We start from the raw sequence: 13002 nt of genomic DNA on the forward strand, positions 1-13002 counted from the left end.
AACGGCCACGAGTGGAAGCACAACCAGACCGCCGTCACCACCACAAAGGTCGTCTCCCAGTACACCACCTACTGCCCCGAGCCCACGACCTTTACCTTCAACGCCAAGACCTTCACCGTCACCGAGGCCACCACCCTCACCATCACCGACTGCCCCTGCACCGTCGTCGAGGTAAGCTTTCACCCCCTTTCCCCCCCTCCCCCCTAAACAACCCATCGTCAGCATCAGATAACTAACACTCAACTCAACAACAGCCCTGCGAGACCGAAGCCCCCAAGCCTGCCCACACCGAGGTCCCCAAGCCCTACCACAGCGAAGAGCCCAAGCCCTCCCACTCCGAGGAGCCCAAGCCCCACGGCGGCGAGGGCAGGCCCGCTCCCCTTCCCCCCGTCGTCATCAGCGGCGCGGCGGACAAGCTCGTCCACATTGGCGCTGCCATCTTTGGCGCCCTGCTCGTTGGCGTCGTTGCCTTGTAAGGAGCTTCATGGCTCCCTCAACATGGAAAAAGACGTGGTGAGGAGTGTGAGTTGCATAGGAAGAGGGGATTTGTGGAAATGTCGGGGAGGAGGATGGAGTTTCGGGGTAGTGACGAGAGAGATAAAATGACAGAGACGGCTGTTCTCCTTTTGTATTCGCATTGTTTTCCATTTTCTTGAGATGAGAATGGTGGTTTGTGGCTTTCCTTCTTTTTTTCTGGGGATAGATTTTGACAACACTTATGGCCTATCTTTTATCAATCCGGGGTGTGGATGGTATCAGGGTCTTCTTCTTCTTCTTCTTCTTTTTCCTTGTTTTAATTCAGCATAGAAGGGGTATCAAGTGCGAGTTTCTCTTTCAATGCTCATGCTCTCGGCGGTGACTGAATGAATCTTGATTGGTGAACCTAATCTGACATGTCAACAGCTTCTCAACTCCAATCGAGCACTTTGCAGGATCAGTCGGTCCTGTGAGTTGATGTGAATTATAAACAAATCTCATTCCCGGCAACGCCACGCCACGCATACGATCCAAATCAACAAAGATGCAAAATCCCCAAGGGAGAACCGTGTCGCTATCTATGGCCCTCAAGACCCGTCATGTTGTCCAGCACATGATGAAAACTCCAGACACTATGCTTTTCCAAACATGTCATTACCGCGACTCTCAACACAACCTCCGCACAGTCCTGCTGGCTGCGGAGAAGCAAAACATATATTACTGCAGCTCGGGGACATATGCGTGCGGAGGCGTCCTCATCGCACGGGGCGCCATGACCTCGGGCGGGTAGCCATAGTGCAGCTCCGTCGTATCGGGCGCCTGATCGCGATACTGAAACGCCTCCGTCGCTAGGGAAGCCATGGGCGGCGTTGGTGGTGCTCGCCATGACGCGGGCCGCGGAGGCAGCGGCTTGGTCAGCAGGCTTTCGCTGCTCGCTGCCCGGAGTTGCTGCTCCTCCTGTGCGAGCTGCATGGCCTGCGTGTGTAGAGTACGCTGCGGTGGTTGCGAATGTTGCCTGTAGTGCGTGGTGGTGGCTTGGGCCCGATCCGAATGTGATGCCGCCAGCTGGGCATCCTTCGATCTGGCGGCCTTGGCAGTGAGGGCCTCTATCAGGGTGCCGTGTGCCTTTTTGATCGTCTTCTTGATGAAGCTGGCCATCATGACGTTGCAGGTGATGACGACGTCCTCGCGAATGTACAGGCCCGTCCGCGGCGCGCCCAGGCCGAGCTCCATGGGTTCCGGCGCTTCCCCCGGCTCGGAGCCTCCCACCGTCCACTTCTCGCGCAGGTCGACGCCCATGGGGGCGTGGCAGTGCGTCTGCAGGCCCATGGGCAGGTCGTGGAAGGCGGCCGTGTAGGAGATGGCGCCGGTGGCGAGGTTGCCGGGGAGGTAGGAGATCTTGTCGGTGATGGAGTACCAGGTGCAGACGTGCTCCTCGGGCAGAGCGTGAGGAGGAGGCGAGATGACATGGCGGTCGGTGACCAGAGGGTTGAGGTCGATCATGTCGCGGTGGTTGTGCAGGAAGTCGATGGCGGTCTGGCGCGAGATGCCCGGGGGAAGGGGCGTGATGGAGGTGAAGACTGTTCGCTTCGACATTGTGCCCGTCTGGCTGGCTGTATGATGCTCCTCTGTGTCTGTGTCTGTGTCTCGACGGCTGGTCTGCGGTGGTGGTTCTGCGTGTGTGCCGTATAAACGAGGGAGATGTCGGCAAAGCAGTACAAACGCAAGAAACAAAAACAAGAGCAATGCAAGTGGGTTCGCCGTGTTTCGCGGATCTTGCTGTTTGTCAGGTATATAAAGAAACAGCGTGGCTGATGGCCTGGCCTTGTGGCCTTGTGCTGGTCGTCTGATATCACGAGCCCAACGAAGCGCGGGGCGTCTGGCGGAGGGGGGGCGAGGCTAAGCGGCGTTTCAGAGCTGAAGCAGGAGACACCACACAGAAACGCTAAACGGGCAAAAGAGCGACAGCGCGAGAAGGGAGAAGCGGAAAGGAGGAGAGATTTCGAAGAAGATCAGGAAGAAGGAGGAGGAAGAAGAGGAAGTAGTAGTATGCAAGGAGGTGATGGGTAGGTAGGTAGGGAGCCGAGGCAGGTATAGTAGGTGGTAGGTGGCCCGGTCCCTGGCTGTGTAACAAACACTTGGATGATCAAGCAAGAGTGGCCGTCGTTGGCAGAGGTGCAATAAATAGCAGCGCTAGTTTCCTAGCCGCGATGGCCGTTCAGGCTGCTGCGACAGCCGGAGACGTCCTTTCCGAAATGAACAGACGAGAGACGGCTGTGTAAGGTAGTTGTACTGTAGGTACTGGGCTGAATGACTGAACTAGGTAGCTGGAGCGGCGCTTCTGCTGACAGGCGTCAGCCCGGCTTTTAGTTCCAGTTGGCCGCGGCAAGGGTATAAATAGTAGGCAGAGAGAATCTGTCATTGATGAGGCTCTGACAATATGAGCGAGCTGGTCTGTGGTTCTATTGTGGTTGGGGAAGGAAGACATACATACAGGTGCAGACAGGTAGCCGTTCCAAGGTGGACTCAGCTGCACCCGAGAATCACAGTTCTGATGGATTCGAATCAGGGTCCGATGGACGAGGGTGAGACGCCGCGGCTGTTTCTGTTTCTGGCTGTGACGAAACGAACGAGGCTCGCGGGTTTGATTGGTGGAGAAGCTTTTGGCGGGTTGAAGCAGATTGCAGATCGAGGATGGGATTCTTTTTGGTGTGGGAGTGCACGTGATTAGATACTCACTCACTGACAGGTAAAGTAGCCGTGCAACCCTTTAGAAAGCTCACTCTCTCTCTTCATTTGAATAGCCGGTGGTGGGATCTGATCACTCCCATCAGTCCCCCATGATAGCCTACCAAAGTGAAGTAATACTCGTACGCAATTGTCCTAAAAGTCCGGCCCCCCGGTCCTTTCGTCCCATCTCACGTCAAAGTCAAATCAAGCTAAACTCGGCCCTCGCCCTTAGTCAGCCGTTTATTCTTAGATCTCAACTTCCGGGCCCACAGGGTTTCTGCTCTGTCAATCTCTCTCTCTCTCGTTCTGTGTAACTCGGCTGAGCCTCCAATCCACCTCGATGTCGGAAGACACTGACAAGCTGTTCTTCGAGGGATTCCGTGGTGATTGTAAGGATGGAAGCGGTTGCGGATATTGCGGCAATCCTGCTTGCATTCACACACACACGCTATGCATGTCGAAGAAGAGCATCAACTTGCATCGCGACAGCCGGGCCATTGCCATCCGCCAAGCTGCGTCCCTCAAGGTCGTAGCCGTTATACGAAATTCCTCTTTGGGAATGCTTTTAATCTAGACAAGGTGTTTACTCATACAAGTACAAAGTGCATGCGGGCTGCATCCAACAGAACGTCGTCGTCGTCGGGTGGACTATCCGAGTCCGAGGCACACATGCATCTTTTACTCTTCAACTGCTGTTCCCACGATAGTAATTCCATTTCCCCATCCATTCTTGCACACACACAGGGCCAATGCTCGTACTACATGCATCACGTAGCACCCAAAGTGGCTCTTCTTTTGCAGCGGCACCTCCAACGTACAGCAAGTGTAATGATTTCGCTTGAACCAAAGTCGGCATCCGGAATCATCCCGGCCGTCTCACACCCACCCACTTTGTTCTCTTCACTCAACATCTCCTTTTCTCAGGGCTTCACTTTGAAGCAGACAAATTTCCCATTCTTTGCTTTTTCACAGTCTCAATCCCCTCCCCTTATCCGTTTAGCCCCGACTCAAGTCTCCAGCATCCTCATCTCTCAGAAATCCCAGTCCCCATTTTCATTCCATTTACCCCGACGGCAGCATTCACCAAGCCGCGTCCACAACACTAACTAGCCTCCTCCTCCTCCTCTAAGAACTCCACAAAGCTCGGACTTCTCAATTTCTTCTCTACTAGTATACATCAAATCAACCAAAGAAATACCAGCAGCTCGTATTTCGGCCAATTCCCTTGCTTCATCTTCTACCCCATGATGAATGCTTAATACAACCTTAAAAACGAACAAAATAGACAAGGCCGTTGGAATTAGGAAAAAAACAAACGGGGATTCTGCTTTGGGGCCCTGGTTCTGGCTGCGGGCCATGGATACATCAATTCCTCCGCACCGAGCCCACCACTCGGGACAAGTAGTAGTAGTATGCCAAATTTCAACAAATACGAGCCGGATTCAAATCCGCTGTAACAAAGTATAGCCTCTATCCATGGTGCATTTGTTGGCAGGGAAGAGGCATGTATCTTCTAGATAGGTAGGTAAGTTGGTAAGGTCCCTTAGTAGGGAGTTGAGGTTGCATTCCGTCCTCCAGCTCCCGTCTTGAGCCGCGGCACTGTCAGACGTCCTTCTTCTCCTTTCACCAGTAGTATTAGTACATGCTATTTCGTCTTGGCTGAACGATGCAGAATGACATGTGAAGAAGCAGGCAGGGGGTTTGCTAAAACTTAACCTTGAGCACTCGGCCGAGAGACGCAATTAATCCTCCGCCTCATTACACACCATCTCAATTCTGATGTTCCGAGCCTTTGGACGAGTAAAGGCCGTGATACAGAAGTCCTGCAGTCTCATCCACCAGTCTGAATAATGCAACTCGTGTAATCCCGTGTATTAGTCTTTCTCATCTCATCCCAGGAACGGCCCGCTCCCTCGTAAAACCTTCTTGGCCTCTCTATGCTATGTATGTTATCTTGTGTGCAGCGCATGCTTATGCTTTTCCCCCCCTTGACCACTGACGAATGCTAAAACAAAACAAACAGAAAATGCCAAACCAAATAGAAACTGCACAAACTCATATCTCCTTGCACCACTTGGCCAGCACGCTGCTCAGCTTCGTCGCCACCGGAATCTCCTCGAGCGCAACGTCCACCCGCCACATCTTGGCCTCGAGCCCCCCGTGCTGCTGCCCCTGGCCCCTGCTGCCCGCGCCCGCGCCCGCCGGCACCAGCAGGCCCAGCGTCACCAGCCGCTCCCACGCGACGGCCGCCACGCCGCGGCCCCAGACCCTCGCGTTGCCGCCCTGCGCCAGCATCCCCGCCGTCGCCGACTGCACGCGCTGCCGCCCGGCCAGCGCGCTGTACTCGTCGTACGCCATGGCGAAGTTGACCGTGTCCGTGTCGGCCACAATGTCCAGCCGCGCCGCGGCAATCAGCAGCCCGAGGTCGAGCTCCGACAGCGTCGACAGCAGGTGCAGCCGCGAGTCGGGCGGCGCCAGCGACGTCAGCTCCGGGCCGACGGCTGGGATCTTGAGGTTTGGGTTGCCCGCCGTGAGCCATGACAGTGGTAAGATCCACTCGTTGAAGAAGGCCGACGGCGACTTGGTCGTGTAGTAGTGGTACTGCAGCAGATCCTGGAATGCTCGCTGCTTGTAGAGATCCTGTACGGCAGAAAAAGAAAAGTGGTGAGCAGGTTGATCCAACTTGTGACACAGATGCTTACCTACCTCAATCTTGTGATCCCAATACGCCTGGAACTCGGTGAATCCCTCGACGCTCCGGTCCAACCCTTCTTCTTCCGGCTCAACATCCCCGAGCATGAGCCCCTGCCGGCAGACTTGCCCAAAGGCCGCCAAGTTCTTGGGCAGCGACAAGTAAATGTATCGGTGGCTGAAGCGGCTCTTGACCCTCTTCTCGAGCATCTCCACCACGTCGAGGCGCGTCGTGCACCCCAGGACCGCAATGGGCGCCTTTCGCGACTGCGCAATGTCAAACAAATTGTACAGAAGAGTCTGTCTGGGATGAGTCGCAAACAGATCGAACTCGTCAATGATGAAGATGACGGATTGCGAGGTGACACCCTCGTCCTGTCCTATGATTTCCGAGGGATGGGACAGCAGTGCCAATAACGATGCCATGGTATCCGCATAGTTGGACTGTATGTGGGAGGACAATAAACATCAACATCAGTAAAAGATGCACTGCGCAAAGAAAGAAAAAGAGACTGGCACTCACCCGCGTCAGCAAGTCGTCGTCAACCTGCATCTTCTTGCCAAGCTGCCGCCAGATCTCCTTGAGCGCCAGTTTGTCGTCTGTGTGAATGAACCCATTGAGCCTAACAATGTGAAAGTCCTGACGATGCTCCCGCGACATGTCCTTGACAATGTTGTTGATCATCTATGCGAATCTCGTCAGCATATCTCCTCTAGGCCAACAACTCCTGCGTATACGTAAACATACCGTCGTCTTTCCACACCCCCTCGGCCCAATGAGGAGCATGGAGTTTCCCTCGCCCGCCACAACAGTCTGCTCGATAAGCTGATGCGCCTTCTCGTACTGGTCCTGCTGGCCAAACATGCGAATCGACCTCCGGCCGGTACACCGATCCAGCAGAACCCTCTGCAGGGCGCGCAAGTGGAAGTCCAGGTTGGGAATGTCCGGCACCTCAACGACAGGAGCCGCTACCGCAGCATCAGCGGTCTCTTCGGAACCCTCCTCGGTCGGCTTCTTCGCCAAGCCTAACGCATCTTCCTGCGCGCACGACTTGCACAGCCAATCGCCCTCTGGAATCTCACGCACCCCGTAGCACATTTGGTGGACGGCAAAGTCGCAGTTGTCGCACAGGATGATCTCGTTGGGCGCTTCAGATTCCGGACTAGAGCACACGCCGCACACAATCTCGTCCGAGGCGAGGGCGACGGGCTCGGCCTGCTTGGGCTTCCGTCCGGGCTTCTTTCGGGCGCTGGGCTCCTTGGGCAGGTCCTCGAAGTAGACCTCAGTAGAGACCTTGGCATCGTCGCTGTTGTCGAAGGACACATTCTTCGGTGGCCGAGGCCCTCGTTTCTTCGTCGGCGATAATATGCCCTTGGGCGTCGACGCCGCCGAGCCAGTCGATTCCACCAGCCTCTGAGTGAGGTTCAGGCTCCGGTTGCTCAGAGGGCCGACGGTAGGGTATTCGTTCGTCGAAAGTTCGTCCGCCGTATTGTCCAGCAAGCCGTTCGAAAGCGGCACCAGGTCGAGACGCTTGATCGAGCGCACCGTCGAAGGCGATTCGTGAGGCACATCGACACCTTCCAGCTCGGTCTCCTCAGCAATCACGTCGATGCTCTCTTTGTCGTCCTCCTCCTCGTCCTCCTCGTCCTTGTCTTTCCTCTGCCTGCCTCTGGCGCCGCCCCTCCCACGGCCTCCTCTGCTGCCTCTCCCGCCTCTGCTCCCCCTGCCTCTCCCCCTGCCTCTCCCTCTGCCTGAAGGCGGCGGCGCCGGTTCCGTCGGCGTCACAAAGGTTGCGTCGCGCACGGGAATCACCTTGCGCCTGCCCCCTCTCCCCCTTTTCGGCGGCGCATCCCCAGTGTCCCATTTCGTCCCCAGCAGCGCCGCAAGCTTGATCGCGGGCCGGGCCTTGTTCGCCGACGTCGTGGACAGCGGCTGTTGCTGCTGCGCCTGTGGCTTCGGCACGGAGACGGCGCCATTCTCGACGGCCTCGCCCGCCGTCGTCTCTGCAGGCGCAGCCTTTCTGCCGTAGCCAAAGACGCCCGAGATGGCCGAGGCGAAGCTGCTCAGGGCGCCCGGCGCCGGCACGTCTGCGTTCTCGCCATCAGTGCGGCGCTTCTTGTAGGCGGCCTCGGACTCTGCGGTTTGGTCGTGCTCGGCGAAGGATCGCTTCCGGTTTCCCAACGATTCGTCGAGCTCCATTGTTCGGCCTGTGGCGAGAAGCAGCGCCTGGTAATTGCACAGCTAGAATAGTAATGCACTCATGAGGCAGACGTATGGCGCATCACGTTGGTTAGAGGGCTGCTGAGGTGCCAGAAAGCGAGATGGTTTGTCCTGCCCTTGGAGTTTCGAGGTTGGGGATGAGGTTAACCTAGACCTGCCACTTAACATTTGCACGCGTGTGGCGGCGCGTGTTCCGGGTGGCCAGACGCGTTAATTTAGCGCTGTATCACCGAGTTGGCTGGCCAGGGCCGGGCAGCTCTCTATCAAATACCTTATGAAGCCGGCGTCCTATATGCTTCACCTACTGTTATTATTGTTCTATTACTCTCTGCTATCAGTACTCTATTATTCTACCTTATTCATATGCTTCTTCCTTTGAAAAGTGCTTATATTTTGTGGCAATAATTTGAAGCTGGGTGTGTAACGCCATGGCACCGATCTGGTATGTTCCGCACCTTCACCATATGCCCGATTAGGCAATTGTCTTACAATGATTCATCAACATAGTATAAACGATGCAATATCAAAGGGGGCCACTGGCTGGAAACACGTGAAGATAATCTTGAAAAACTATACAATAATGTATGAATTCAAGGGTGAATAAAAAGCCTATACAAGTGCATACAGGAGGAAGAACTGATCCAATCTTAGGGGAAGCGGACTTGTAAGAAAATATGGGAGCCGAGGCGCAACCCAGGCGTGCCCGTCAAGCCAGGTCCGATGACGAATAGTCCTGCCCTTGTCCTCTACTCACTTCGTCTCGGAGGTGTGACCCGGTTTTCCTCCGTCCGTGATACACACACACGCCTGTGCCGCCACTCTTGTGCCGTTTGTCGGCAGGGCACAACGGGCTTCCAGGCAGATGTTCCAGGACGTCGAACTCAAACTTGTTGGCCGCGTTGCCGGTAGCCCCCGAGAGGTCGCGGCGGCCTGGCCGCTGAGGCATCTGCTCCCACCACTCGCGAGGCTGAGATGTCATGGTCCTCCCATGGACACTGTAGCGCTTTGTCGAGCGTGCGGGCGGTGCAGGCTTGGTATTGGTTTCTCCTTCCGCCAAGGGGGGCGTCATAGACGTGAAAAAGGCACGAGGCCTGCCATCGGCCGTGTCTTCGTCCAAGGGAGGTGTGCTGACATGAACGGCCTCCTACCAGGGTATAAGCTGATGCGGGCTAGAAGACGAAATATGAGAGTACACGCAGAGAGCTACTTACCCCTCCGGGAAATGTGGTATTGGACATGTTATAGCTATCTGACAGCTCTCAAGTTAACTCTCACACATTTCTCGTCGCTCTTGGAAGACTGCTCACGCACTCGTATGTCTCATCCACTGAGTCGCGGGAGACCCCGGAGGTGTCTGACCCTTAAGAACCGCCCGGATGGAGCTGGAAACGCTGTTGACCGAGTCATTGGAAGTCTTCCGATGCCATGGGGCCTTCCCGAAGAGCTTGCGGCCTATTCTCAAAGTATGATGCTCATCTTTGAACCACGTTCCCGTCCTGCTGATGCTCTGGGTAGCGAGGAACTTGCGGGCACCCTCAAGCGTTGACCGCGTACGAGAGTCTTCACCAGGAGCTTGATTCTTACCAGAGCGCTCAGTCCCCAGCCCGGAACCTGTCTGATGGCCAGCGTCTGTCGGGTGGTCCAGGTACGAATCGTCGGCTTGTTGATGCTTGAGCTTGGATTCAATTTCCCTTTTGGCTTTCAGGTACAAGATCCTCGGAGAGACGAGGGGAGTCATCGGTAGAGCGGGTTTCAAGAATGATTGAGCACGGCCCTCAGGCAAAGGTTCTTCAGGGATGCCCATGGGGCGGCCCTTTTGACCGGGCGAAACAACAATGCTTTCACTGGACTGCTGTGACTTGGATGGCGTCATTGCAGCAGCACCAGGCGAGACATGCGGCTCAGTAGGATGTTGAAGTGAGAATACATGATCAGATTCGTACAGATAGGGAGTCCAGACCTGTTGAATGGGTGGTAGATCTTCTTTCGGGGGCTCATATCTCGACTTGGGCCCTGATGCGGAGGCCACACGGGAAGAGTGCGCCCCTTCAGGGGTTCCATCAGTCTCGCTCACAGACTTGCCCGAACGTGAGCGCCACTTCCAGAAGCGCGTGTTGGCACTGGCAATGCTCTTGCGGGAAGAGCCTGCCGTGAGCTGTCTCTCCGCCCAGTATCCTTCTGGGAACCAGACCTACTCGCATCCCTCGCGCGGCGGCCGGGGCGGATCGACGCCGAATTTCGAGGCCGAGATGGACAACGAGCTGACCCTCGGTCTTTGCTGTGGCGAGCCTATTGGAGAGTTGGAGTTTGTGAAGGCGCCGTCTCGCATCGCCCTCTCCTAAAAGGGAGATCGGGGCTGCTCGCGAGCGTCCATAGATGTCGGCGCGAGGTTCGGAAGCAAACACGGCGGGCCAGGTATAGAGCGGACTGAGAGATCAAAGTAACTGCAAGTGCGGTTAGCACCGGCAGCATGCTTGACAGGCGTAGGAAGAGCTGGTGCGGACTTGACATCGCGAGATCTGGTATTGTTGCCTGCTGCTGCGTTTGTGTATCTGTCATACGACATGATAGAGTTATCGTGGAAGAAGCGGAAAGGTAAGCAGGCCGTGTGGAATGATGGAACGGAGGTGATGGCTCGTAGACTGGTCTTGGTAATAGAACATAACAAATTGGGGTGATTAAAAAATGATTGCTGGGCAGAAGAAAAGAAAAGAAGAAGAGGAGAAAACTCTGAGTAATTCCTCTAGAGATCGTTATAATGAGCTTGTCAGAGAGGAACATGGATTATATAGGTAAAAGAGGTATGTCAGGGTCAAGAATCGCAGGCAACCTTCTCGGAGAGGTGCCAACGTGGTCATGAACTCAGATCACGCACGCTTGAGGAAGGCCCAACCAGTGCTGTTGCTATTGGGGCCCGAAACTTCACCGCATCTCGTTTTCAGGGGGTTTTGGCATCACACAAGGATTCGTCTCTTTCTTTCTTTCTTTCTTTCTTTCTTCACTTGGTTGACACGGGCGGGAGGAGGAGAAAAGTTGTTCACTGGTATTGTCGCATTTGACATATTCTCATGGGACTTGGTCCATCCGCCTTCGTAACTTGAGTATCCATTTTTGCTGTTCCCCAATTCCAAACACGCCGAAACGCCAAACAAATTCCCATCAGGCGCTGCCGCTTCTCCGAGGGCGCCATGCACTTATGCATCCATCTCCATCGTGTCGTCGCCATCCAGAGCCACGCCCTGGGGCTCCAAGGGCACTCCGCGGCCTCGTCCGGCCAGCAGTTCTCGTCTGACCTCAGGGCCAATGGCAGAGTGGCCGTGTGTCAGCAGCAGGTCCAGCAGTGCCTCGCGCTGGTCTTCGGTAATGTCGCCCTTGTATCTCTGCGCAAACGCCAGCAGGCTCTGGTGCCAGATAACCGGCAGCTTGGCCCTGTAATCCGACCCGCTCATGACGACGGTCATGTTATCGCCAGCCCTAGCGGCAGCTGGGTCCTCGGCGCGAAATCTCAGGAAGTGGAAGACAAGAGCGTCAATGGCCTGGTAGGGAAGCGCGTACTTCTTCTCCAGCAGCGTCTTGATGAAGATGTTGGTCGCGCCACCTCCTTCGCTGCCCTGAGAAGCCTCCTGAGCGGCAATGTCGCAAAGGCCCTTGATGGCCGCGGCAGAGTGCAGGACGGGGATGGAGACCCGCGCCAAGACTGCTGAGATAATGTGCGCCTCTCGCAGCGTGCAGGTGCCGCTGCCGATCAAAGGGAACAGAAAGCCCTTGAAGAACGCCGCAGGCTTGTAAAGGGCCTTCTTGAGGGAGTTGAACAGGTGGACGTTGAGCTTCTTCGTCTCGTAGATATCCTCGCGGACCTTTTCCAAGATGACCATCTCCAAGAACCGCTGGACCACTCCGGGCTTGGCCGAGACGAATATCCTCGTCGCTTGATAGCAGGCGTTGGGGGTCCAGTTTTCGGGCCTGGTGACGTCGATGATGTCCTCCCAGTGGGGGATCGTGGGCAGGATCTTGAAGGGCTTGGGAAGAGGTCCGGACTTGTACCGGGAGAGGATCTCGCCAATCCTGCTGCTGTTAGTGTCGAGCCCGCAACTCTGTAGCGATGACAGGAAGGCGGCACTACTTACTTGGTGTACACTTCCACGACCTTGGGCGGAAGCTCATAGTCATCGTCGGGCGGACGGACATTGCCTCCGCCAGCCTGCGCCGCCTCGTGCGCGGCAATCTTCTCCAGAATCAGATCGGCCAGGTTGACGGACTCGCCCTGAGCTTGTCCAGGACCCTTAAGATCCCAGCCGTGCTTCAGCAGGTCGTCTTCCTCCTCGTCTCCCATGAATTTCCTGTACGTGTCAAGATCTTCAGGATCAACCTCGACGTCCTCCACCATCTCATCCTCATCGCCCCAGGCCTCGTCGTCGTCGTAACCCTTCTGCTCCCCATCCTCCTCGCCGAATCTTGAGTCGTAGCCGAAGTTGTCCACCGTGGTCTTTGGTGCGGGCTTATCGGCGTTCTCCTCCTCCATCAGCTCACGGCCTATCCGCAGAATGTTCTTGGAGGCCTTGGAGTCGACAAACGTCTCCTCGGATTCGTCGACATCCTTGGACTTTCTCTTGGCCGGCTTGTTCCGCAGGATGCCCGTGGCCAGGACATCGTCTTCGAGGGGGTTGTGACGCCGCCCGGGGCGCGCCGCGGTAGGGGTCGTTGCCTTGGGCATCTTGCGCTCCAGGGCTGTAGGTTGTGCTGGTTGATTTGTTTCTTCGCGACGACCGCACGGGTTGGGTATCAGAGGGCGAATCTGGGTTTGCTGGGTCCGGACGAACTTCGTTGGTGGGCAGAAAATCAAAAATTTGTGTCTTATCGATCTGCCACCCCTCTCGTCGAAT

General features: G+C 55.9%; 5 protein-coding genes across 5 annotated transcripts; 1 reads left to right on the plus strand and 4 right to left on the minus strand.

Moving 5' to 3' along the window:
* Positions 1 to 42: 42 nt before the first annotated feature.
* Positions 43 to 207, plus strand: BBK36DRAFT_60021 (hypothetical protein; the record flags this gene model as incomplete). The annotated part of the gene is made up of 1 exon (XM_024898338.1): positions 43 to 207. A coding segment is annotated over one exon (165 nt), but the record flags the coding sequence as incomplete, so codon positions are not given.
* Positions 208 to 1194: 987 nt separating this feature from the next.
* On the minus strand, positions 1195 to 2073 carry BBK36DRAFT_68208 (hypothetical protein; the record flags this gene model as incomplete). The annotated part of the gene is made up of 2 exons (XM_024898503.1): positions 1195 to 1325; positions 1470 to 2073. 2 exons carry the CDS (start codon positions 2071 to 2073, stop codon positions 1195 to 1197), a joined length of 735 nt encoding a protein of 244 aa, XP_024746240.1.
* Positions 2074 to 5232: 3159 nt separating this feature from the next.
* Positions 5233 to 8272, minus strand: BBK36DRAFT_1136457 (hypothetical protein). Its single transcript, XM_024892984.1, is given in 6 exon segments — positions 5233 to 5854; positions 5918 to 6342; positions 6416 to 6583; positions 6647 to 7849; positions 7892 to 8192; positions 8206 to 8272. 5 exon segments carry the CDS (start codon positions 8096 to 8098, stop codon positions 5263 to 5265), a joined length of 2595 nt encoding a protein of 864 aa, XP_024746241.1. The 5' UTR covers positions 8099 to 8192; positions 8206 to 8272; the 3' UTR covers positions 5233 to 5262.
* Positions 8273 to 8825: 553 nt separating this feature from the next.
* Positions 8826 to 10295, minus strand: BBK36DRAFT_1128381 (hypothetical protein; the record flags this gene model as incomplete). The annotated part of the gene is made up of 3 exons (XM_024891608.1): positions 8826 to 9263; positions 9298 to 9322; positions 9427 to 10295. Coding segments are annotated over 3 exons (1332 nt in total), but the record flags the coding sequence as incomplete, so codon positions are not given.
* A 1018-nt stretch (positions 10296 to 11313) lies between these two features.
* BBK36DRAFT_1128069 (Bystin-domain-containing protein) lies at positions 11314 to 12833 on the minus strand (the record flags this gene model as incomplete). The annotated part of the gene is made up of 2 exons (XM_024891577.1): positions 11314 to 12184; positions 12247 to 12833. The coding sequence occupies 2 exons, from the start codon at positions 12831 to 12833 to the stop codon at positions 11314 to 11316; spliced, it is 1458 nt and encodes a 485-aa protein (XP_024746243.1).
* Positions 12834 to 13002: the final 169 nt, after the last annotated feature.

Source organism: Trichoderma citrinoviride (genome assembly GCF_003025115.1).
Source record: "Trichoderma citrinoviride strain TUCIM 6016 unplaced genomic scaffold BBK36scaffold_15, whole genome shotgun sequence".
NCBI classification, from domain to species: Eukaryota; Fungi; Ascomycota; class Sordariomycetes; order Hypocreales; family Hypocreaceae; genus Trichoderma; species Trichoderma citrinoviride.

Coding starts and splice junctions, on each gene's coding strand:
- BBK36DRAFT_1136457 (XM_024892984.1), bottom strand. CDS start 8,098: ATGGAGCTCGACGAATCGTTGGGAAACCGGAAGCGATCCTTCGCCGAG. Junction 7,850..7,891: donor CGCCTGCAGAGACGACGGCG/GGCGAGGCCGTC, acceptor GTGCCGAAGCCA/CAGGCGCAGCAGCAACAGCC. Junction 6,343..6,415: donor ACTTGCTGACGCGGGTGAGT/GCCAGTCTCTTT, acceptor TCCCACATACAG/TCCAACTATGCGGATACCAT.